We start from the raw sequence: 27,552 nt of genomic DNA on the forward strand, positions 1-27,552 counted from the left end.
AGGTAATTCTGATAACAGTCAGCCAACCAGTGTAATCACTGGAGCTATCAAGCAGTCAGACCTGGGAAACTTCTATGCCATGTGTCACAACCTATGGACAGTTCAGCGTGCTAACAAAATGCATCAGGTTTCTTGCAAACAGAATCTGAACTGATTGGGCTATTATTAAAGTAAGGACTTAGGATTTCTTAAAAACAGTGTCATTCATTTAACAGTGCCATTTTTAAGGCTTCTGCTGCCCAGACGGCTTTCATAAGAAGAAATCTGATTTGTTAACCATTCAAAATCCTTTGATTTCAAGGGACACAGCATTTGTGAGCTGTGATATTGATAATAACCTCTCTGATATTTCCCATATGGAAACTTCCTTATTCATTACAAAATAGGATATTTCAACATTCACCCAATTTTGGAGAGAGGGGAAAATCAATGTTCTCAAAAATGAAGTGACACCTCATTGACAATAAGTCATTAGAATAATCAGAAATAAACCCAGGCTTTCCTGTCAAGTATTTAAAATATTAAAATATGCTGCCTCTCTTCATTAGAAAAGGATTTCTTTTGTAAGTTAAATGCGTCACATTCAATGTATTCGAATTCCTTTACAAGCTACTGGTAAACCTTACAATGCAGTGTCAAGACACAATATCTTGATCTCTATTGTAAGGATGAAATAACAGCAGTGTAGAAATGTTAGGCCATCTGACCATGATTACATACTGAACCTGTATGAGTCAGAGTACAATAGTTCATCTGCTCCTCAAGTTTGCAGCAATGACACAGAAAACATACATCAAAAAAGGTAGATTCAGATCTGTTCAAATGACCACCTACCCATAAGACTGATTACTAAAACAAACCAGCCTCCTCAGACTGGAGGAGCAGAACTGGCTGTTGAGGAAGAACAGAGCTTTTGCTTTTTTCTGAGTTTTCCCTTCCAGACCCAGAAATAAGAGAATGATAAGATGACTCCAAAAAGATTCAGTCCAGATTTTAAGGCCAGGGCAGTTTCGGTTTTATCTGAATGCCTTTTCTCATTCCCTGAGATGGCTTGATCACCAGAAAAACAACCAATTACTTTCCATGTAGGGTGTTTAATGACTCCAGTGGGAGTTCCAGCAGCTGAACCTGCTCCAGGAACTTAACTGCCATGGATTCAGATGTTTCTGTTTGTGGTTGCCCAGCCTGCATCAAGCCAGAAGTAGCAGAGGTAGCAGATGTGTGCAGGTCCCCAGACAATATGAGTTCAAATGTAAGCTAATTTTCTCTACTGATGTGGATTAGGAAACACACATACAAACCCACCTTGTCAGCAGACAGGCAGGAGCAGTATCTTCAAGAAGAGAAATGGTGCTAAGCAGCTTGGTAAGTGGCTTGGAGAATTACTGCTAAGTCTCTGCAATGAGACCTGGAAAAGCAACTCCAGTCATGGGCAGAGACCTTTGCTTGGGTAAGTTGATGGGCCATTAAATACTCCAGTTTCTCTGCTATGAGTATGAGATGGATTCAGAACTTATACTTTTTTCGTACTGTCCTGCTGCCCTCTAAAGGTAATTTTCTTCATCCACTTTTGTGTTCCTTCTCTCCTCTCCATCTTACAAAGTCACACCTCTTGGCTTGAGAAATTGGGATGAGTAACACTTCTGTTGGAGGGTGTATGTCTTTCAGGTGGCTTGTCAGAAATAATGCTTCAGCTGCAGAGCAAAGATGGTGCCCCATGGCCCTGTTTGGTCAACAGATTGTATGTTGCAAGGGCTAACACACAGCTTTATTTCAGTTTCAAAAGCAGCTGTTTTGGATTCCAAATCCAAATGAGGAATTGGTCCAACTGGACATCTCGGTTCAATCTGCCCAACTGGCTACATGCCCAACTGGCATCACAGTTGGAGAGCTCAGAGAAGACTTCTGTCATGACAGCTGTAATTTAAACATTAAAAAAAAAATAAATTCACAGTTGTGTGTGAAGCAAAATGATGAATAACACAGAGAATACAAAAATGTTGTTCAAATCACCTGAACTAAAAAACCATGAAATTATGTTATCACAGAAAGGGAGAAAATCTGAGATGAGGCTAGAAAAACAGGTGAGCAAATCCTTAGAAATCTGGTATTCCTGACTAAAAAAAAGATTATGTGGTTCATCAAAGAATTTGATAATGAATACTGTAGAGATGATACATCAGGAACTTCTGTCTTGCCAATCTCATAAACAAAGGGAATCAGGACTTTCAATAAAACTAGGATTATATTCCAAAGCAGCAAAATAATTTTTTGTCCCCAAACAACATCTAATAAAATTCTAGAGCCCATAGCAACATAAACCAAAAAAAAAATCTAGTTAGAATAAAAGGGTTTGGATATTTGCAAATATTAAAAATGTAGTTTTAATTAATGTTTCAGGGATGTTTACTCCAGGCTGCGGAAACCTGTACCTGTTCCAGCTATAAGAGGTCAGAATGAAATTTAAGATGAAGGACAGATCGTGCCACATCTCTTAATGCATCGTTGGGTGTTCCTCTAAGACTCTGGCCACTGTAGGAAGCAGGTTACTGGTCCAGGCAGTCGGAATGAACAATTAGGTGTGAACATCCATGATACAAGCATCCCAGGCACTTCACAGGGCTTAGGGTTACCAAAGGTTGGCATCTATCACAGGATGAGATCAGTCTACTTTGCCTGCAGTGAAGACTCGGAACATAACCCACCTCACCCACACTCTGCTGTCTGAGCCATGCATGGACATCTCATGTAAATACTCAAACTTCCAATTTTTTGTGAAAAGTTGTAGCTCTAGACATCACCTGGCAGAAATTGAGAAGACAGGAAGCTTTCCAGGAAGGAACAAGGAGAAAGAGCCAGAAGTTCAGCCACCATGACCGATCAAGGAAGTAAGATCGATCAGGAATCCAACCAGTAAGTGGAATCTTCAAGTGAAGAGGGATTACTAGTCACAGACAAATGAATCATGAAGACTGACACTATGAGAGTTTCCTGAACATTCTGGAGAAACTATAGAATCAAAAGGCAGGCTTAAAAGAGTACATATCACTTTGAATATTATTTGGTCTCCTCTTTCACCCACTAGTGATGAAGCAGTTTTCCTGACAAATTCAGCTCTACACATACAGCCTGTTAAGTCATCAGTGACTAAAACTGAAATATGCATAGTTGGGTAGAATTGATAAACATCTGTCTGTCCTGAGAGGATTAAACAACTTGTATATTTTTGCTGCACCTCCCCAGTGTTACTCTATCACTTTGATATATTGCTGAACAGAAACACTGGAGAAACAAAGCTGGAATTGGCAGAGTAGCCCATCACTTAACATAATAAGAAAGCTGATCTCAGCCTGGTCCAGATACTTGCAGCTCCCCTTGGGAACTGCTCCAGCAGTCAGAATCAGTGAGGCAGGATGGAGTCCTCCCAAGAGCCCATCGCCCCCAGGCATTGGCCAGGACATGGCAAAGCAGCTCTGCTCCGTTTTGGCTTTGTAGAGTGCCAAAAATCTTTTGTAGATCAGTTGCTTTGTCTTCATGAGAGACTTGAAACAAGGCAGCCATGCAGATATGCCCCAATCCAGGTGAAAAACTATATCCAGGATTTCTGCAAGTCATAAAGCTACCTGGCAAACTTTTAAAAGGACAAGTTATTTTTGTAGCCAACAATACTGGTGACTGCAAAGGTTGTGTTAAGAGTAAACAAATTTCCAGGTCTTTGAGTTCTCAGTAGTTCTGACTCTAGCCTCTAGCAGAACGAGGCACAAAAACAAAATGACAAAATAAGAAATGACAAAAGTAATGTCCTCATTTGAGAACACACTACTTATCTCTGATAAAATCTGTACCATGCTCTGGGAACAAGATATGTGCTGGAGATAAAACTGTGTTTCATGGATGTCAGAACATGCTGCAGAGAGAAAACAGAGTCCTATAATTGAATGAAAAAAGCATCATCAATTCATAATTACTCCCAGTGCTCCAGGATAAGAGACTGCCTCTAGACGCTGTCAGTGGATTCATTATACTTACAGCAACAAGATCTATATCTATATCATCCAGATCTATATCTATAGATAGACACAAAAATTTTTAAAAGGATCTCTGGCATCTCTCTGGCAGCTTTTATTGGGATTTCTCTAAAAAATATACTTGTAATATCTGGTACATAGTTTTTCATTTACACCAGAAACACAGGAACAAGACTTTCTAATCCAGTAATGTATCAGTGCTCAGCACTGGGCTGAGTGCTCATAGAGAAAAAAAAGTAGATACAGTCACAGCAAATTGCCTCTGAACTTTTTTGAAGCTTATAAAACTGCTATTACAGTCTGAAGAAAGCTTGACAATGTTCATCAAAGATTCATCGCTTGTTGTTGTAGACTTCAAATGATGAATGAGAGAAGTTACATTAAAATTCTGTTGCTGCCACTACCACTTCAGGAACCTTTTGGAGGATAAATACTACTACTTAAAGGTAATGAGTCACATTTTCCAATACAACCTAACAATCTTATTTAATAATTAACTTAAAGGGACGTTGTCTGCTCTCATAAGGCAAAACCATGCTAGCAAATATAACAGATTCCTTCACAGATATTCAAAGCCAAAGCACTGGCTGCTGCTGGAAATATGGCAGTCCTCTGGATGACAGGCAGGACTGATCAGCTTTAGCTTTCTCCTGCAGACCTTGCTAACTGCATTGAGGTTTTTGAGGCTAAAGAGCCAAAGAATGAACACATTCAGGGAGTGTCTTCAACATCCCTTGAAAAAAGGCTCTCAAATGACCTGAGGTGGTGCGGCTTACGATGACCCCACAGCAGCTCCTCTGAACCTGCCAGCAGCGCTTGTCAAAAATGTATTTTAAATTAACATCTTAGAAAAGCCTATGTGGTCCCGAAATACAACTTTCTTTTCTTGCTCAGTATAACCCCATAAGTAATATTACTGTTTGGACCTGCTATAAGTGGCAGATACACAAAGATAACAGAAGAACACTTCCCTTTGTTTATTATATTAACAGGCAAGAATTTATTTAGCTTCTATATGGCTTGCGTGTGTGTGTATCAAGGAGCATGTAGTTAAATAACAAAGTATTTAAAGGCCTATAAATGGATGATAAAAGGGATATAAAAAAACTTTAGATCCCTTTAGAGTTCATCTCATGCAATCTCTTAGGCAATATATACATAAGCATAGGAAAAAAGTCTGCTTTAGGGTTGAACTTGAGGATCTAGAACCAAAATATCAGGTGGCCAAATTCAAGGGTGATATAAACTGTGGTGGAAAAAACAAGGGTTAAAACATGTATCTGCTTTGCAGAAGTTTGGCACTGTTTAATATACTGACTTCCCAGGTGGTTCTGCTTCCCTTGTGATTACAAACACCGGTCCCACAGTGAGGTTAACCTGTGAACACTCCTCAGAGGCTGCAGTGCAAATTCAAGGCCATTGCCAAGTGCCCCCCAGTGACCTGCATGACTCCACATCATGAAAGGTGACACCAGTGCCTGCAACTGGGACACGCTCCTGCCTGTGAACACGGCTCCACTGTTCTGCAGCTAGGTTATATCTATAAAAATATATCATCCTTTGCCAAATTGAGGCAACTTCAGTGCTGTCGATCTAGCCTAATAACATATTTGTGCTAATGCACATTCAAACACCAACTCCTGTACAAATGCGGCTTTATTCATATACCAGGATGAAAAGGATTTCTGTCAAAACAGCTGATTTCCATTTGTACCTGGTTAAAACCAAAACAGGATAATTTTATTCTCCAATAAATGTGAACACAGATGAATAATTTGGATTAAAATCAGTGTCATTGTTTTAGTCTGAGTTTGCACCGGATTTGTTTTCAGTGCAACACCAAAAGGTGCCAGGATGCCACTGTATCATAAAAGAACACAAAAAAGGGTAAAGCAAATAGGAATCAGAAGGGTGCAAAATACTGAAATGGGGAACTGTTTCGATCATTTTATTCTTTACATTTTAGTGCTTTTTGGCAGCATCAAATTACAGCATTACATGCATTCAGAGCTAAAGCACACTTCAGTTTGTCAGTAGGCCCAAGGCACAGCAACAGACCAGGTCAGGTACCAATCTTGGTGACACAGGAAAAAATACATTTTGACTAATTCCATTGAATTCTGATGTTTCCGCCCATGATAAAACCTATTAATTATTTAGGATTACGATACCATCTAGACATGTAATTCCCAATTTCAGCTACGCAGTGCCAGGCATTACTCAGAGAAAGAAATGGCTCCATCTCACAAGAGCTCATAATCTAAACTGACAAGACAGACAAAATGAGGGAGAAGAAAGCGCCATCACCTCCACTTAGGAGACTGTGAGCTGAGAGATTAAGTGCCTGCCCAAAGTGACAAAGGAAGGGTGTGTAACAGGCAAGAGCTGAACTCTCATTTCTCAGTTCTGATAATTCAATGATGAGAACTTAATTTCTTAAAAAAGGATTATCTGGCTTTGCCTTATTTTTATATCTGTTTTGGTTAGTTGGTTAGAGCATGTACCCTGCAGTTAACAGAAATGAGCAGACTGTACTCAAATAACACTTTAAAGTGCCTAAAGAATTCAGGAGTCTAAGGGTTCATCTGTTGGGAAAGTGAATCTAAAAGAGTAACAAAGGACCAAAGAATACATTAGCTATACTGCATCAACTTCCTCTGTGGGCACTTCCAGTGCAAACTACCTGTGAAACTGCAGACTTTGCTTTACAAGGTTGTAGTGTATTGAGAGCAAACACAAGGACCTGGTGAGGAATAGCTACCATGAGCCAAATTCTTACTGCTCTCTCCTGAGTACTGAACTCTTGGTATATCAGCAAGTCTTTCATCTCACTTTCATGAGGTTTTTAGGATTCTAAGTAAATAAACAAGTATTTGTGAAAATTACACTTACACTCCAATGTCATTTGGGAGATTTTGAAGTTTTTATCAGTGTAGAGAAGTTAATAATTTGAAACACAGTTTCCAATTCTGTAGATGTTCTATGGTCATTCAAGAACAGAATCCGAGTCCTTGAATGAACACAGCAATGGTCCATCTGGCTTCAGCTGCCATCACTGACAGCAGCCACCTCTAGACATTTCAGAACAAAGTGGAAAATACTTTGTACTAGATAAGCAGGTGATAGTGTAAATAATCTGCTGAACTCAAACCACTGGCAATTGGATGGCTCCTGAAAGCTGTGGGTTTCTAACTCTTCTATAGTTTTATTCTTTCAAATGTAGCTATGGAAGTGTTTGTTCTTTGCATAAGGGTATAGGTTCAAATGGAACAATACTGAATATTGGGTGTCCTGATACTTGTATCAGTTGTGGCAATGTGTTCATTGATTAAAATCTTTATCTTTCTTTTCATATTTTGCATCTGTGTCTCACATTTTCTTTCAGTGCTCCCATTGTTTTTATGTTATAAGAAAGGATACTTAAGAGCCCTCCTCCCTGAGTTATTTTATACAACTTTATAATTCATTTATATAGCTCTTTATGACTGGGCAACTACTGAGCACTAGAAGAGCAGGAATACTGAAAATTAGACCTGTGGAGAAACACATTTCAAAGACATGGATTTAGTATTCTTTCATATGTACTAAAATGCACCAAACAAAAGGGAGCTTGAAGAATGCTTCCAAAACCAATGTAGCAATGCTGGTCATTATGCATAGAGAACAACTCTTCCTTTCAGACAAAATAAAAAACCAAACCAAAACAAAAAAACCACTCCAAAATAGTAGAAGTTGAAGCTCAAGAACAGGTCAGTGAAAACTGCTCTTGCTTGATGATATTTTTCAATCTGGAGACCAATAAGTGCCTGTAAGGGCAACGTAGGTCAACATCATTGGCCACAAATGGCTAAGAACAGTTTTGCACTGTGATGTTCTTCCCTTCTTAAAGGTCAAGGGATTCAAAGTGACAAAGTGGATGTCATCTGCTCTGCAGGAAAGGTGGCTACATGATGAGAAGTTTCTGGGCACCCGGGAAGATATAACCATGTGCATCTCCTCATATTCGTGCTGAACTGTTGGTGTTGGCAATGGTAGCATTCAGGCGGACTTTGACAGTCCAGAGACCCACAATAAATGACCAAGAAATTTTCTTTGAATAAGAAGGTTGTCTAGAAATTTGCTAAATAACCTGCCATGTTTGCTGTATTTTGTATTTGCATTTTATTTGGATTTTTTGTAATACATTTAAAGTTTCTATATACCGAGAGTCACGTAAGGTCTGTAAATATGTTAAATATGTTTTAGAAAGGAATAGAGATTCTTATCCCAAAAGAAGCAAATGTATGTATTGCTTAAAGCTACTATTAACACCAGAATTTGCACCTCCAGTAACTGCAAGCTGTCAATAACTGTCAGAAAGAGTAATTATTTGAAATGTTTAGAAATAACTATGCTCAAACTCTGCATTCCTGTTAACTGCAGCAGCCTGATTATCTTTGGTCTTGTATATTATATTGCTTTTTACAACAAGCAAAATACTGTATTACCAAAAAAAAATGTATTACATAGAGAACACAGAAATACAAACAGAAATCCTGCTTTGCTTGTACTATTTGACTTGTGCTATGTATTACTTATATTATTTGATTGTTACTTTATATTACTATGCACAGGTGCGAGCTATTCCATAAGACTGGATTACTTCTGTGTTATTTAAGACATTTGCACAAATCTTGGGGTGGCCTGTAGGAGCTACGCTTTCCAGTCAGTGTTTCATGCTAATGATCAGTGGTAGCAAATCTGTTTAAAAAGACTGAAACAGTCAGAACAGTGGGACAGGCAGATTTCTTCAGATCTGTCAAGAAACCACTGATATTAGGAATAATTCATGGAAGAAAAGGAGGAACATCTCTTCAAAATTTAGACTAAGTAAGATATTTCGGTTTTTTAATGCTTCATTCCACTTCCATAACATATTACCCAAATATGGGATGCCATTCTTAGGAAAAAAATAATTAAAATGCACTTCGTGTTCCTCAGTTTTACAAAGAAAGTCATGGAATCAGGCCACAGAAGTATATTTTCTCTTACATGAGAAGTTGGCCAGCAATTAGAGGCAATAAAATAACTACTTTAAGTGTGTAAGCACCTAAAAATATTTCTAAAACTGTGGTTTGTTAAATTGCATCATAATATCATCTGCAGCAAACAGTTTCGTTCTTCAGTTGAGGTGTACCTTTGAAACACATCATCAGAATTTTGTTACAGCATGTTCACAGGTTATTTGGGAGAAAAGAAGGGGAATATCGTATTTCAGAGGAGAATTTTCCCTCCTTCCCACTTACAACTGCATTACTGAGCAGAACAAAAATAAATCAGAACAATGTGTTCATGAGCAATAAATGATCAAAAAACTCACCAGCGCAGGAATATGGACTGAGATCAGCAATGTAAAAATCAGTGCAGCATGGATGGCAGTCTAATATTTGTTGCTTCCCAAATAATAAAAAACCACCTCTTGCTTTGACTTTTTCATCTCCTGTTCTATTTGTAGCACCCCAAGCTTTATCTAACATCCAATAACATTTTTGATTAACTAAACTTATTGTGTTTGGTGGGGTTTTTCCTTTTTTTAATTTCAATTGACCTCTTGGTAGAAATTGTACAATGGCAAGTGGGGCTCACATTAAAAGAAGAGGTATGATTTCCATAGACTTCCATGAAGCCAGATTTTTACCAAGTTGATATAACTTTCTGTGACAGTTTGGCATGAGCATTGAAATGTTACCCTTATCCCTCAAAAATGGAGGTTCCTCTTCCATTAACACAATTTAGTTAAATGGATGTGATATCAAGATTTAAAGGATGGGATTTCTACTAGCAAAACTCTAGAGACTTTCCAGTGTGACCGTGTTTCCCATGTAGCTCTAGAGTAACGGACATTATAGATGAAATGTATTGGAAACAAAAGGAAATACTCATTACATTCAAGGGTTTTGGATCATGCCCTGTACATTTTTTTTTTAGCAAAAATATCTGTGTGGAGATGGAATGGAGAAAGGAAAAGCAACAGATTGCTAATACCCCTAATAATAATGTATGAGTAATCATGACCCAGCAGCAGTGCCAGATCATAACAACCCCAGAACAGTTTCTGTAAGAAGGTGTAGGTTACAGAACTTTTTCTTCCATTTTCATTGGCTTAGTGCAAAAGGAAGAGTACGGCTCAAGGAAGCAGATGGAAAAACATTTCTGACAGCTTAAGTATAGCTAATTATTTGTAGGCGAAGCATTCTGCTATCAGCACTGATTTGCTCTATTTGAAACTGAAACAGTCATAGCAGCAACAATTTTATTCAGCATCACTGCAATTACCTGACTAAAAATAGGATAGGCAGAACCTCAGAGCAACACCTTGCCAACAGGGCTGCCTTTTCGTCCCTTCCAGGAACAGGCAGCTACAGGCCAGCACATTGTGTAGCTACCCCTTGGGTAAGCAGCTCATTCAGGTCTTATCCTCTTCCACTTTTTCTTTTCACGTTCTACCTTTTTCCTTTAAGCAGATTCAACAGTTACGGGGGGAAAAAAAAAAGAGTACTACATATATGGAAAGATTTCACAAGCTAGGTTCACCTTTCTCACTTCACAGATGGTACAAATGAGGAAAATAAATACTTACTTAAGCATGTGCTCACTGCACACTTGCTTGAAGGAGCAAAGGGAGATGACGTGTTTTCTTATGTCTTTTCTGGGATCTACCTGTATCACCAGAGCATGTAAGAGAAGAGAAGAGGACTGCTGTGCCTAAGTAATGACATTAACCCTTTCAGGAAAAGAGACAGGAAGGAAGCAGGCTTGGGGAGAAAATCTGTAGCCTTCACCAACCAAAAGATGGAACTGGAGACAAAAAGGAGTAGCATGCATTATTTCTCCCTTAGAAGTGTGACAAGGGGAAGAGACTTCCTTGTGACCAAAGATCGCTTCATTTTTTTCTGTTCTTCAGCAACAACTATGCAGTTTAATTCCCTTGCTTTGGTTAAAGTAGAATCATAGAATATCCTGAGTTGGAAGGAACTCACAAGTTCAGGAACTCATCGAAGTCCAGGTCCTGGCCCTGCACAGGACAGCCCCAACAATCACACCATGTGCCTGAGAGTGTTGTCCAAGTGCTTCTTGAGCTCTGTCAGGCTTGGTGCTGTGACCACTTCCCTGGGGAGCCTGTTCTACTGCCCAGCCATCCTCTGGGTGAAGTAGACTTAGCTTGTAATCAGTCACATACATGGTGAGGGACTAAGAGAGCAACAGTTGTCTTTTATCCTTCATTCTTCCTTCCTATATTTGTGCTTCTTTTATCCTTCATTCTTCTTTCCTCTATTTGTGCTTCTCTTATAACATGGCTGACAAGTCTAACAGAGAAAATGACAAATCTGGTCTTAAGAACATTCACTGTATATGAGTTCCCAGCAAGATACTGCAACCCCTGGGTAACAACACAGAGCAAGGAACATGCTGAGGGCTATATCTTACCCTGCTGTCTGTGAGGTCCAGAGCACTAGCAGTTTCTAGATACTGGCAGACACCTTTGAAGGTCTTGACTTGGCAATACCTGTTTTGCATTGAAACTTCCTTCAATTAATGCTTTGGCCAGTTTCATAAATTATCTCTGCTCAGGAGAAGTTTCACTAAATACAATGAAAAGGAAAATATCCTAATATTAAACAATTTTTCCATCGACTTTAAACTAAGATTTATCTTGAAGAGAAATAAAATGCTATGGAGAGCAGTGTGATTACTCTTTTTAATAAGGATTGTTAGAAAGAACTGGGAACGTTAGCTTTCATTGTCCATTCATAGTAAGGATTAGTCAAAGTAAGATATTCTCCAGAATACTCTGAACCGCTGTGATCATCCACTCTTAAGAAAGATTATTTTGACTGGAAAGACAACAGAGAAATCCTTTAAAGAAGAAATGGGGAATGGAGAGCTTTTCTACAGGAGGACGTGAGACAGCTCACTCTTAACAGAACGGAGGTTGAAAAGGACTCCTTTCTCTGTATATTGAAGTCTTAAGCAGCATGAGAGAAGATGTATTTAGGCTAATGTTGGCTCCAAAGCAAGTGGAATAAATTATCTAAGAATGAATTTACTCTGGAAATACAGAAAAACTTTCTAGTACCAGAGCAGTGAGATCCTGGAAACATTTGCTTAAAGCCATAGTAGGATCATACGAAGTGTTCTGCTTTCAAGTGGAGTTTGATAAGTATATTGGTGAAGTTGCCTGAAATAGAGAACCTGTTTGAAATGACCTAGTAAGTCCATTCAAGCATTATGTCCTTGAAGTCACCTGAAGGTTCATTCAGAAGATGCACATATGCAAATGCTTCTTGTGCAAAGTCAAGAATTACATGACAACGCCAGTTACACAAACTCACAGAGCTTCTATATCCAGCCCTGTAGGCAAACAACTGACCTGCTAGTAGTCCAGCTCATGCCTAAATCTCAGGATTTGAAAATTGTGTGTTTTCAGGCAAGATGTGATCAATCTTTCACCCATCCAAACACACAAAAAATACCAAGCCTTTTAATGAAACTGACTTTAAAGCATGTATCTGAAATATAGGAAACCTGAATTAATTTCTTTCCATCTCCTATACATCCTAGAAGAGGCATGGAAAGATTCAGTCACCTGCTCAGAGTTGAGAGTTTTATGAGGTAGCAAGATATCTAGAAGTTATTCACTGTAATTTGTTCTTGTGAATCTAGTTCCTATACTTCTGTAGAACTAGATGCATTAGTTAGGTTGTAGAGAAGAACTTCAGTTACAATCATCAATTTTTTATGAGTTGTGCATTAATTATACCACAGCAGCAGAGCTTTATGAGTTAGCTCCTTAATGATCCAGTGAAGTTTCTTAGCTCAAGCTCACTCCAAGCAAACACATCTGTATTGCTTGCAGGGTCAGTGTGATTTCAAGAGCAGTTTAGTCACCTCTGTAATGTGTGCAATACAAACTTATGAACTATAAGAGCCCAAATTAGCTCTCCAAGTAATCTGATTTGTCAGCCTTGTTGTATGCTTACAGAACTGGGAACATACTTGTATGAAGCTAAACTACATCCAGAAAGACCTACTGGCTATGTCTGTACTTGTGAATTAAAGAATGTCAGCCCCTGGGACAACTTCATCATCTAAATACTGTTAGAATGAATCCGGTATACTGTTTGCTCAGACCAGCTAGCACTCTTCCAAGCAACGTCCAGGTGTGATTCCAGAGCTGGCGCAGCCCAGGAACAGACAGTTTGCATGCAGACACTGTGCTCTGCAAGCTAACAGGATTTAATTTTGTTAATGTAGCCAGATCAAAGCAGAAAGAGTCTTGGCACCGCATGCATACAGTAACTCCAGCTCAGTCCGGAACCTGCCAGACATGGGATGACTCACGCAGCCATGGCTTCTGCACCATGCTCTGAAACAGGGTATGTGAGCACAGAGGCAGTGCTGAACGTGAGACTCCATCTCTCCTGCTGAAGTCCTGTACCCAGATGAAAAAGATCCGAGAGTTTGGATACAGGAACAGTCTACTGGCTCTCAGTAGCCAGACAAAATTTGGCTGGGTCAACAGTGAGCTAGTGCTAACGAGATCAGCTGTAAACAAGCTGGGGTACAGATGGGCCTCTCTGCACTGTTCTCTGCCACATGTCTGTTAGCAACATACCCAACTGTTAGCTCAATCCCAATGTAAGATCCAAGCACTGTCTGTGCATGCACTGGAGTTAGTCTTGAACTTACAGGCTTGCCTACTACCCAGAGCACCAGTGACTTTGAGGGAATGAGCCCAGGTTCACTAGGTTCAGTGCTGAAATACATTTAGCAGCAGTTCTGGACACTCAACACCTTTGATCTTGACGGATTAACCTAAAATGTAAATAGATTGTGATTATTTATGTAGATGTGTATTTGTGTATATATATATATATATTATATAAAGACATACAGCCCATATATGTGAATTTAAATGAGACTTGTATGATAAAATTTAAAAACTTTTAAATTATAAAAACATGAACAACTTTCAATACGAATGTCATAAAAGACAAAAACATTTTGTGTATTTGTTCTGGCTTAAATTTTACAGCAGAAATAAGCTGCAAAACAGAATTACAGGCCATGATTAGCTGGTCCAGTATTTGTTCTCCAGCATTGTGATGAATATAATACCTATGTTACAACCCTCCTTAATATATGCAGCTTATACCTTGGATTTTTTTTCCAGTCAGAGGAACACTATTCTGATAAGTGCTTGGCAGGTTTAGGTCAAACCCAATGTATTTATACATATCACTGTATGTTACTGGCGTATCACAAATGAAGTACAGAAACATACTGAGTGTTCACCTGCAGGAATAGCATATAATCAGAAAACAGAATATTGCAACTGCAAATTCTTTTGTCATCGTTATTTTGGTGGAAAAAAACCCCAAACAAAACCACTGAAACAGTTCCATGCGATTTGACATCCCTGTTTGCTTAGTATCATGTGAATATCCCTTCAGGACAGTCATATATCTTATCTGAAGTCCACTCAGTGCTCATTTTCAGAATGTGTTGTATAGGTCTTCTTTCTGTGTAAGATTATCTTGTCCTCTGCTTCCTCAGTCCAGAAGAGTCCTTAAGAAAAGAAACTTTGCTCCCTGGAAGACAGTAGGGACTATAGTTTATAATGAATCCACTAAAGCAAGCAGCATTATTCCTGGACAGGTGAATAGCTGTGTAACTTGGCCCTTGTTGCATTTTTTTGTTTGCTTGGATTTTGAAAGTCATTTACTGCAGTACACTGAGAAACAGGAGACAAAAACAATTAACTCAGCCATTCTCCCATGGTCATCTGCTTCTTCTTGCTGGGTCTCTCTTTCATGTACTCTATTAACTGCTTGGGTTCAAATTTTTCCTTGTTGCTTTTTTAATCATGCATCACTTGGTTCACTTGTCCTTGCACTTCCAGTCTTTGTTGTTTTCAGTCTTTAACGATGATCTTTCAGTTAAGAGCTCACCAGAGTGTAGATCATGCTGAATGTAAAAGAAAGACACACCATGAAAGCATCCTTTTGAAGCATACAGAGTACTTTGATTTTTACAACCCTTTGCTGTCTGTTCCTCAGGTCTGACTGTAATGGCCTGTGCCTTCCTTTGCATTCTTTCTATCTTTCTAAAGCATCTTAATTATGGTGCATTCAAGATGGGTATCAAAAGGCACTCAAGAAATAACAAATTCATTATCGACATTCTACTGCACCACAAGCTGTGTTTGAGCTTTTTAAAGCTCAGTCTGATGTCTCAATTTGAACAGTGAAGAAACAAAACCATTTTGCTTTAGCACGTTTGATCTTTAAAACTTCAGCAACTCTCAGCAGGGCAGGCAAGGTTTTCCACGAAACTGCATTGTTTTGATTCTTTTGGAAAAAAACTCTGTGCAGTAGAAGAAACATAAAATGCACCAGCTGGAGTGAGTCCATACATATTAAATACAACTCTGAGAAGCGAAGAAAACACAGTATATTGCCACAGCTCCATTTTACTGCAACTCTAGTTCTGCCAATATCCAGGAAAGCAGTGTAAAACTGTATGTAATTTATACCACTTTATTTAGCACCAGGCAGTGGATTTTGGATTATGGTCACATTTTAGAGTGAAGGAAGCAGGGCTCACAGGAAGCTGCACAACACTGAAGTCCCAGCAGAAATGCTAGACCACACTACACAGCTGACTTTGATCCCCAACCCAAAAAGGTGGAGTTAAAAATGCTTTTCTCTCCAGTCATTCCTTGCCATCTCTCCTTACACTACCAACAGAGCTCCTCTAGCATAACTGCCATGCTTTTCACTCTCAGCCCCACAAAGAGGACAGGCAAAGGTGCTCAGCCTAAACCCAAAAAGCTACTGGATGCTAAACTACTACTCAGATTGTCATGCCATATCCATCTTCACGTGAGTTAGGCACCTGCCAGCTTCTTGCTTTCATATGCAGACACAGGCACATACACACTCATAGGCGAAGAGAAAACTTTGTTCTCAAAAGTATTTAAAAGGCATATCAAGAAACAACAACCTGCAGCAATGACTCAAGATATGGGGAGCAGATAAAAGACCAATAGTCAGGAGAAATAACACTTTTCTTCCACCAGCACACAAACCTGCCTTGCAGAGGGATGACTACATGCAAGACTGGCAGAGGCGACTCTATGCAAATACATTATAGAAGAAGGAGTAGAAGAAAGGCATCATAGAACATCACCTCCATTTAAACTGTCCTAAAGTTTGTTGTCAAGTAGTTTTTATGGTGTGATTATGGGGACGACTAAAAGCACAGGGATTCTGCCATGGCCTTACCTTACATATGATCCTCACATATTTTTTCACTGGGCATTTGTGACTGTGCACTGATATCTGACAGCTGAAAGGAACAGGAGGGACAACACACAACTAGGGTGCATATCTTCATGATTGTACTTTAATTTTGGATTTGGACTATGCACAGGCTTACCCTGTCATGAAAGGAGCCTGTAGGAATGACTATAGGCATGGTGCATCCCAAGTTCCCAGCCAGCATCTACGTACCCATTGATTTACCATCTCGAGCATCACTACACCAGCAGGTGCAGTATTTTTCTTACGATTCTCTTGAATCATAGGGACATTATAATTTTATTTGACATAATACCATTAATATAAAATTTCCTATTTCATCCATCCTAAGACATTATACAGAGGAGCAAAAGTTGTTTCCTTGGGTTGGCCCTGGGGCCTGGCTCAGGCCTTAGATAAACACTTAATATTCTGTACTGAGGTGTCAGCAGTAAGTGGGTGTGCTTCCCTGAATCAACACCAGAAGCAAGTTTTATGAGATTAAGGAAACTGGCCAATTGGTTCCAGTTATTTCTAAATACAGTTTCATAAGTGAAATGAAAAGCAGTTATTATTTTCTTAGTGAAATGACCAGACTTACCAGTAGAGATAGTAGAAGAAGGAAAGGAGATAGAAAGCCAGCTTACACCAGGCCTCTTTTTGGCAGTAACTCAAGGTATCTGCATTCATGACTGCAGGTGGATCATAGGCTAGCTCTGAACTATCTGCTGGGCAACGAAAATACCTGAAAGAGCAGAAGACATCTGGAATGACTCTATAATATTCTGTATTAAATATGTGCAGATATTCACCCTCCTGATCACCAGCTCAGAAGACTACCATCTTCCATGATACAGGAGGAATTTCTCTTTTTTTCCAAGTCTCTATTTCCAGACATTATTAAAATCAGGATGCCAGTCCAAGTACTCCTTTCTTATAGAACCAAGCACTTAATGAATGTGGACTTTCTGTGTTCTATTAATTCTTTAGATTGAAACATTCCCACTTTCTATATAGTTAGTTCTGGCTTACTAATAACTCACATATTGTGAGTGATAATATATGGTGGCTTGTGATCATAGCATACAGGAAGGAATACTGGGCTTTAACTGCAGCTACACAACTTTTTTCAGATATGATCAAAGGTGACAGTCTCAACCAGATGGTAGCTAAGTTCCTCCAACTCTGAAAAGGAAAGAGAAAACAATATGGAGTAATGTAAGAGCCAGCTAACTAAGGTTTTCTACATGCGGCACTGCTCAAAAATGTATCATCCAAACAATTTTATTTGGAAAATATTTTTCTTCTTACCTAAGAGAAATTTTTAATTATTCTCAGCAACGACTGAACGTTTGAGAAAATCATGACAAAACAACATCGCTGGCAAAGGAGCTTTTATCTCAGTTACTTTGCAGTAAAAAGCAAAAGCAAACAAAAAAAAAAGTAGTCCTCAACAAAATTAATGAACTGCTTTAAGATCAGCATGAATCAGATAAAATATTATTTCTATTGCTTTGACATGCTAAACACTGAGGACTGCTGACTGCTTATAGATAGACAAATAGACAGATAGATAGATATAAAACCCCCAAACAAGTGACCTGCAGCAAACTTTGAAAGCAGGTGTTCTATAAATAACTTTGCCTTCCTCCCTTGCAATGTTAGTCGCATCCACTTACAGTCTCTAATAAGATTGCAAATTCTTTTATGGAGACCACAGGTGAAACCTTTCTTAATTATCTTCACTGGGATGAAGATATTACACAGTGTCTTCCCATGGTTTTGTGCAGAACTTTACACAATGAACCCAAACCTGTCTGTGGTTAAAGCAGCAGAAATTATGGAGTACTTATAGCAAAGCATACGGAGAATCACAGAAAAAAATAGAGAATCAAAAGTTCTCTCCAAAGATTTATATCATTATTTAGAGTCTGATCATTTTCCTTTTGGACATATCTGTTTCTAGAAATTTTTAAAATTACTATTATTGTCACACTTTGGTTGTTAACCCTTAGTAAAACAGCACCATAAAACATTGTTATTCTTATTGCAGCCAAACAATAGGGAGAAAAGCATTTGAAGCTTCACTTCATTTAGCTTTCTGAGAACTATACTGGCACTCTAACTTCTGAATTTATCACATGACTCTGCATTACTACCAAGGTTTTGCAGAAAAAAAGTGTAAAAAAGCTACTACTTTTTAGTTTCTGTTTGAGATGACAGTTTTGACTTCTTTACAGAATTATTCTTCTGCTACCATACGTACCTTTCTAACACAAAGAGACCCCGACAGACAAAAATCATCTGTGCTTTTACAAACATTGCGAAAATTCAAAACTAGGGAAGACTCCAGACTGACAAATGCAAAAAACTGATGTCTCTTGGTCATTGTCAGAGGCAAAAGAAGGCTGATCCTCCACTAGAATGCAGAGGAAGATGCAGCAGCAGCTGTACTGCCCATCTGGAAAACAGCAGCAGGTCTTACGTGATCAATTTGAAAGCCCCTTGGTGAATAAAAACACATATCAGAGATCCAGAGTGGAAATACTCCCCACTTCTTCATATGTGCAGTGTGAAGACAATAGTTCTTCACCTACTGCAATCCTTACTCCAAGAGTCTCTAAGAGAGAATTCTCTTGCAGAACATCAATTTCCTATTGTACAGAAAGAAACAACTTATTTTATATTGAAAAAAAATCATAAAGCTGCCAAAGAAGATGAGATGCAAAAATCTGTCAATCTGCCCAGTCTTTATTTCACAACTCCAATGGAAAGGTTTCCTTGTTAGGGCTGAATGAATAGGTCCAAGCTCTTTCAAATACCAACTGTCTTACAACTTCCCATCTGTGAAGTATTTAGAGCTTCACCGAGTTCCACATTCAGATTCCAGCCTATTTAAATTCCATGTTTTCATTCAGTTGCAGTGTGTGCATCCTGACACTCTTTGGAATATTTACCTAAGTTAGTAACTGAAAGCAACATTTATATGGGAGAGAGAGAGAGATAGGTGAGATAATACATAAATATAATATAAATACATATATATAAAGAGAGATAGGGGAGACATATAAAGAGATAGATAGATAGATAGATAGATAGATAGATAGATAGATAGATAGATAGATAGATAGATAGATAGATAGATAGATAGATAGATAGATCTCCACTAAATTTTCATGAAAAAATTTCCTTTTTTGCTGGAAACGTAAGTTTCAGCTGCTTATAGGCATAAGCCTCTGGGCAAAAGATATTCATCCATACTCCCATCACTGTCCTTCATTGTTCATACAATCTGCATGTGTGCTGAATTGGCAAGCAAGGCTAACAAGCAGTCAGCATATAAAAGAAGGGCTTACCTCCACAAGTGATAAAAAAGCAAAGGAACATTTAACCCCAGCGTGAGCCACTCCTGAGCACATAAAAACATTATGCAGAAAAGACTGTGGATAGAGTACTCTGGCAAGACCAGCTAAAAAGAAAGGAAGAGAAATAACAGATGTCAGAAAAACACGTCTTTGATTTTAGTCACCTAAGTAGTTTTTCAGAAAACAAATCAGCTCTGCAAGTCTGGCAAGACTCCCATGTGCCTGTCCCTAGACATACCTCAGTTGAGAGACAGCTTGGCTACGAGCAATGAGCACAAGACTCAGTGCCAGGTTTGTCCGGGTTCTAACCATGTCTGTACTCCGAGGCCTTGCTGACAGGCGTGGGACAAATCACCCACTGTCTTATCTGGTGTTCCAGATTCATATCTACAAAACATATGTTATATTAAAGCCTCCCTCACAGAAGCATTGTGAGACTAAATGAATGTCAGTAAAAGGGTTTTTAAAGAACTAAATTTTTTTACTGTTGCATTCAAAAAGGAAATAATAAAGCGATTTCTGAAGCTTCACTTCTGTATTGGAGGAGTGCCCTTGGAAAAATAAAACACTGCTTCTACCATTTTGATATGTTATATACACCCTAAAGAGATCAAATCCATTACTAAGTCAGTCTTGCAAGCTAAATCCCACTAAGACAGGAAACTCACTTCCTTAGAAGATGCACGGCTCCCTACACTACTTGCTTCAGAACCATGATGACTCCTTCTATTAAAAGAGAAAGTGAGTGGGCAGCTGGCAGAAGCAGAAATTTATGTGATGTTGATTCAGAGTAGTTATTTCACAAGGCATTTTGCTTTTTTCACTGCTTTCCCATTTCTTAGCTGTCTTTATTCTCTTGTTTTCTTCCCATGTCTTTTTTCAGCAATCTCTGTTTCTTTTCTTCAAGTCATAGGAGAGATTCATTTCCAGCAGTACATATTTCTTAAAGCTAGACAAACCCATACACAGTTCATCTGCACCCATTGCTAATCTTGGAGATACATCAACTGGAGTTAAACCACAAAAGGCATTTGAAGGCTTCTTTTGATGTAAATTAATTTTCATCTGTCAAATAATTAAAGCAAGCCCTATTTTTTTTAAAGCAATGTAAAACCTACTATACAGCTTCTCCCAATGCCTACCTACTCTCATACAGCTGTGCTGCAAGGAATTCCATTTTCTTGGCTCTAGGAGTCTTTCCACCTCACATGGAACATATTGTTCAAATTCATTTAACTTTAGTACTTGAAGCAGTTAACACATTTGGTATCTCTGTGTCTACGCCTTCAACTTAAACATTCTCAAAAGCTTATCTTATGTGGATGACAAATCATAATACAATTATATCGTTTAGGTTCCAGATGGTCGTTATTTATCACTGCTGGATCTTTTTTTTTTTATTATTTTTCACTGTTAGAATGAGATTTACAACATGCCTATAACCTTTCCCCAAAGAATGACTCATCTCCATCACAAACTGCAGACAAGAAAAGTCTTCATAATGTATGTCTACCCACTAAACATCACAACACTCAGAAGCATATTACACTCATTATCACATATTTGACTTCTGATTGCAACACAATACACAAACTTAGCAAGACTGAAATCCTGGTGCCTGATCAGTGGGCTGGCTGGCAATAACAGGGAAGGAAACCCATGGTGAAAATTTATGCAGAGCTTAAAAAATGAAACAAAAATCTGAAGTGAAGCTAGAAAGGAAACAAAGGAAGCAGAGGGCTCTCAGAAATAGGCTCACTTTCCAGTCACAGTTTCTGGTGTAAATTAAATCTACCTGCGCTTTTGATAGAACAGCAAGTGGGTCATTTATGTCTCTTCACTCTCTTCTTGGAGTGATATTTTCCAGTAGACATAAAGAAAGAAAGGATCAGTGCTGAACACTGTTTCTGGAGAGAATTCATGCATAGAAGCAAACAAAGCCTAACTGCAAAGCCAATTACCATTTACATTCAGGTGATGTACCTAAGAGACCAAATCTAAAAGGAGGTAAGTGAATTGAAAGCATAAAGTAGAGAAAGGCACTTACAATAAGGCTTGTGAAGTAAACTAAATAACTAAAAAATAACACTGCCTCAGTTCTTAGTTATAAGAGTCATCCTGGAATTTGACATGATATCCTCTGAAAACAACGGAAACTTTAAATCAACTTTACCAAACATGGGATTCAGGTCCTTGAGAGAAGAGAACTGGCTGAGAAATAAGCAGCAGTCAATCCTTCTTGTTTCTGCTAAGATACTCAAATGCAACAGTAACTTCTGTGATACAGATAACTGTGCAATAGGAATTAAAACCAACATCTTTAAATCATTCCTTGGAGAGCACGGGAAGCTGTCAGATGGTAAACATGTTAGGATATAAACAGTATACTTCTATTTTGAACTAGGAACACCCTGATTCAGACAACGACCTCTGCTTTCTGACACAGCTCAAGCTGAAGTTTGAGATGGTTATGAAACACAGAGATAAAGAAAGTCACAAAGCATCACAGCTCTGAAGGACTGCAACTTGGTCCCTTTGAGTCCCAAGCTCAAATGGCATTACAAATTTATCACCAGAAATTCAATTAGCTGGTATTTACCTGAGGAAAACCACAGGGAAGCCTGAAAAGGAAGTCACCCTTCTAGGCAAAAAAATACTGCTAATCAGAAATATCTTTAGCTATAACATAAGCAAGAGAAAAAGAGACTACCATACCTTTCTAAGTTTTGCTCTGATATGTATAGTTAAGTAAATATCCACATCATAAATATGAAACCCCTTATTCACAATCTTTCACATTTAAAACGTAAAATCTTAGGTAGGATTATCATCACATTGTTACTATCTCACCATAAGAATTCATACTCCTACAAAGTAGTACACACATACATGCAATTGCAGAAGAGCATCTCTTGGGAAGCTCAGTCCTAAATAATTTTATTCCATTTCCTATTTCCTAAATACAATCTCCTGTTCTTATACAAAATATAAACCTGTCTTTTTCTGTCAGTATCTTTCCTCCTTATTCTATCACATGTGGATTCCTTCTTCTCAAATGTAATTTTGCTTTCACAGGACATTGTATCATTTTTACATGGAATGACTCTTACAGATTGTCTCACTGGGGAACAGGGCACATAAAATGCCTCACAGAAACCCAAACTGGGAAGATATTATAGAAAGAATAGTAATCTCCCTTCATCAGTGTGGACTCTGAGTCTACATCAGTCTTCATCTGTGCATGCCAACCTCTATACTGCAACTATGGATTTTACACTCTACCCAGAAATTTCCAGCCATCAGACACTCCACACTACCAGGGTTTCTGAGAACCTTCATAACGCTGTTAGAGGCTGAGACAACTTCCCTTCTTTATGCCTGCCTTCTCCTCCCACAGATGGAAGGAAGAAACCTGAACAGAACTCGTGGTTGAATATCCTTCATGTAATGTAAGAGCTCTGGTGTTTACCCGAGTGGAAACAAATTGTTCACCTTAAAAACACACAAACTCTTATCCATCCACCTAAAAGCAACAAGAAACGGAAAACACTGCTCATGTGTGGAATGTCTCCAAGGCCCCAGATTAGGACAGGTCTAAGTGCATGCTGCTTTATTGCAGGTTATTGCTACTGCACCTACTTCTACTAGAGGATGACTGCAGCTTGTCATTATGGTGCTCACTTTGCTGCTTTTTTACACCATATCCCTTAAAAAAGCTGACAAGTAGAATTGGTCCTCATCAGTAGCAAGGGAAGAGTGGAGGGAGATGTACCCAAGGTTTTCAGAACGTAAGAGTTATTCAATTACACTTTAAAGCTTATCCCAACAGAGCCTGTCAGAGCTGAGCTGGGTTACTGGGGGGTGTCAGCCAAATTAAAGACATTGTGAGATCAAAGGGAGACTATTCAATGACTCTCAAAATCTCCTAATTGAACAACAGGGACCACAAAAATCAGAAGGGTAGTGCAGGCAAGAGAAAAAAAGAAAGCAAAACCACACAGAAAAATAGCAGTAGCATGTGCATTAGCCCAGACTGTGAGTGTATGTGGAATGTACATATACTGAAACAAATCATCTGTTTCCTCCTGCTGTTGCACAAACCAAAGAAGTAGGGTCAACTTTGTGTAACTTAAACACACAGACCACACATAGTGGTTTTAAGTAACAGTTTTAAATATTCTGCTTGCGCTGATCAAACACATGCAACATTGAATTTACTGCTGAAATACAGGAAGGCTTTCTGCTCACATTTTGTAGTGTATCTTTCTAATCTACTTTAAATTATGTACTTGACTTCCAAAACCTCCTCTGAAGGGCTGCCCTAGAGCCCAATACAATGCTGTCACAGTAAATATACTAAGCTTTTCAGTCCATATTTTCAGGTTCAATTTATTTCAATTCTCCTGCTAAAATCTACATTTGCTTGTGTCTCTACAAACTATTCTCTAGTCGCTTATAGCGATCATTTAGAAATTCAGTAGCATAATTAAAATGGTTATAACAGAAACCTATAAGGAAAGCATTTTAAGTAATTCAAACCATGTTGTGCAAACCTCCACAAGTATTTAGCAGTTTGCCAGGCAGATGTATGCAACTACCCGAAAAGAAAATGCTTGGAAAATGGATTCCAGATCATCAAAAGAACAAGGTGCAGTTGAACCTATTAAGTTTATATATACAGTTTTACATTTTACCTGGGGGAGAGCAATGGTTCACACATGCAAGACTCAATGTTATAGACCAACTCCAGAGCACAAGTGAAAAAAAAAAGGATGTAACATCTGTTTTTTCACCCCTTCACCTACTGTTCTGGACCACAAGGAAACAAAGCAGCAAAAGCCAATGCTTTGTAAAGGCAATTTCATTATTCTAAAGCACTATTGGAATTTCTTTAAACGTTTCTTTTAATTGGATGTGAACATAAGTCACTCCACAGTACGAATACCAGACAATGAAATGAATAATATAAAGAACCTAATTACTATTCTCATGCCATATCCGTCTGTAACATGGTACCAGATCTAATATTAAAATACAGGATTTCTGGATGCTTTTTCCATCTCAGCTACTAAACATACCTATATTTAGGCCTATCATTTCACTTCTCATTGTCTCATTTTTGTCTTCTGCAACATGGGGATAATTATATTCAAAATCTACAGATTCTACTGGAGCTAGTTTATAACTAGAATATTTAAGCTTTGTCTTAAGACCAATAATCACTTTAAAAAGAGTGACAGATGACGATCAGGTCTTTATGGGACATTCATCAGGAATATCTATAAATATTTTGGTATTGCCGATCTTATGGGAGGTCATAACAGTCAACAGGTAAAAAGGTTATGAAATGGATTTAAAAAAAGACTTCTGCACTGTAAGGTCTGCAGGGCACCGGCACAATTCAAGAAGTGCCCCATCCTTGGAAGGCACGTCATTAAGGTAGATGTGCTGTGATCTTACAAGTGTATCTCCTCTGCAAACTGTTCTTTTCCACTCAGCAGGAATCAGGACACATCTTTATGACCTTTCTTTTTTTAGTGTTAATTCAGAACCAGTAGCAGAAGCTGGGTTAGCAACCCTGGAGTGAAACTTCTCTAATTTCCACAACGCTGACAGAAAATAGGGTAATAAACGCCTTCTTACCCTACCTCACTTCTGTATTTCAGACATGACCAGCCAGGACACCCGCAGGTGGGTTATTCCAAGAGCTCATGCTGTCTTTGCTCACCCAAAACTGGTGAGAATGGCCATCAGTACTGCAGCTGTTCATTAGGATCTACAAAACCAGGCCCTCAGTTCACAGGCAGGTCTAAGAATGAAGAAATCTCGGCGATGATCAAAATGAAGTTCAGCCACCTGCATGGCTCTCAGGACCTGAGGGCACTCAGGACTTCTCCTGGGGGTCTGCCTAAGACTGACACTTCCATAAATGCTGAAAGCTAAGTGTTCACTAAAGGGCTCTTTCCATATCAGGTTTGTAAACACTATCAGTCTGAGGAAGCAGATTTGGTGCAGCAGTGCAGGTATGGTGAAGACAATTCCTGCCCTGGCATTTTAACAGCTTCATAGAAAATATCAGCAATTAGATGTAAGGTAGGACATTAAACTCACAGCAGAAAAAAACTGCATCCATATAACAGGCATGATGTAAACTCATTGTACTGTACATTTAGGTATTACATTGCTTTTTGTAATTGCATAGTAGCTTTATAGGGTTTAATCCTGTCTTAAACTCACATTGAACATTCTGCTAAACATAACAGTGACATTTGATTTAACCCTAATTTCTTTAGTTTTATGAAAATGCAAATATTTCTTTATTGCATACCAAATCAGAGCAAAAATGGTCCATTAGCAAGTCAAATTTTGCCAATATCTTCAACATAGGTCTGAGGAACAGATGCATAAATTGCATTACCCCAAGTGGCTGAGAAGTACACTGCTCTCAGGAGTACAGTACAGGCAACACTCACTCATCTACATTTCTGCTGCATCTTCAGCCTTATTCTGCTATTACTTGTGATGTTCTGATACTGTAAGGACATATGTTAGTATATCCTCCAGGCAAGTACTGGAAGAAGCTGAATTGTAAAGCAAGAGGTCCTCTATTACAGGGTGATACTTTGTTTGTCAATTATTGAATAAACACTTAAAGACGAGATTAACAGCAAAATACAGTTGGTTAACCTGAAATAGTTTTATACGTAAATATTTTCATGAGTAATAATATTACAAATAACCATATGTGTCTCCCTTCAAAGGATATTTCAGTTTTCATCAGCCATCACTCTGGTGAATCTCACTTCCCCCCCGGTGTAAAAGAGGCATAAGGACCAAACTGTGTCTGAACCACAAGTTTGAGCTTTTCACTCTTGCAATAGTTTTTGTAAGTTTTCCCCTTACGAGCTACGAACACCTGGCAGACACAGCAGGATATATCTTCTCATTATCCCTAGGTAAGCACACAGACATCCATAGGCAATGATTGCTAAAAATAACAATTGTTATGTTCTAACTTTTCAAAAGTGCTGAATTCAGGAACTTGTAAAATTGACTAAAAATAGTGTTGGCACAATGCACTTAATACATGAGTGTCAGTAGTGAATGAATTGCCTGTCAGAAATACTACACTTCCTCTAAGTTCTTTAGTCCTATTTTAAGGACTTTCTTTCCAGATATGATCCTGAATCCAAAAAAAGGACAAAAGGGATTATATTCCGTATTTTATTGCAATAGTAATACTTTTCTAGTAAATATGAATGCAATCTATTTAAAATGAAACAAAAAATGTGAAGAAGAGATGTGCTATATCTAGTCAAGCAACATTTATGGGATTATTTGTGCTGAAAGTACAAATACTGCCAGCTCTTTGATCCCAATTCTACTGTCAGTTTTGCAAAATAGCTACTGTGCCAAGTTACACTCTTTCTGATGAAATTAAAACTATGTGGGTGCCCAAAAGACTAACTGAATAGGGCACACACCCATTTTATGCCATTCCACACTTCGCAGATAGCAAATGTAACAAAAGAGTAGGTAGAAAAGACCTAAAAGAGGGAAGGAGAGAAGCTGTTAGATGATCAGTACTGAATTTCCAGTCAGAGTGCAAAAGAGGAAAAGGCAGCTCAGTTAACAGGTACTGAAGGTACCTAAGTTTTGTCTATACTGGAAATCTATTGCAAGATTAGGGAAAATTATTATGCCTTTCATTTTCTGGATGCAAACAAAATCTCTACGAAATGTGAATCATTATGAATATATTAACTCCATCCTCATTTAGGCAAGCTGCAGAAAACAATTAAACCCCCACAGAGCTAC

At 38.5% G+C, this 27,552-nt stretch overlaps 1 protein-coding gene across 2 annotated transcripts in view; it reads right to left on the reverse strand.

Moving 5' to 3' along the window:
• Window positions 1-5,671: 5,671 nt before the first annotated feature.
• CNIH3 (cornichon family AMPA receptor auxiliary protein 3) overlaps window positions 5,672-27,552 on the reverse strand; it is a 54,529-nt gene continuing 32,648 nt past the window's right edge. For both annotated transcript variants that reach the window (XM_064648104.1, XM_064648105.1), the window contains exons 4-6: window positions 19,726-19,838; window positions 16,971-17,114; window positions 5,672-15,035 (exon numbers count right to left, since the gene is read on the reverse strand). In XM_064648104.1, coding sequence (XP_064504174.1) covers window positions 15,008-15,035; window positions 16,971-17,114; window positions 19,726-19,838 — 285 coding nt within the window. In that variant the 3' untranslated portion in view covers window positions 5,672-15,007. The remainder of the gene's footprint in view (window positions 15,036-16,970; window positions 17,115-19,725; window positions 19,839-27,552) is intronic.

The sequence above is a fragment of the Pseudopipra pipra genome, chromosome 3 (assembly GCF_036250125.1).
Source record: "Pseudopipra pipra isolate bDixPip1 chromosome 3, bDixPip1.hap1, whole genome shotgun sequence".
Lineage (NCBI taxonomy): Eukaryota > Metazoa > Chordata > Aves > Passeriformes > Pipridae > Pseudopipra > Pseudopipra pipra.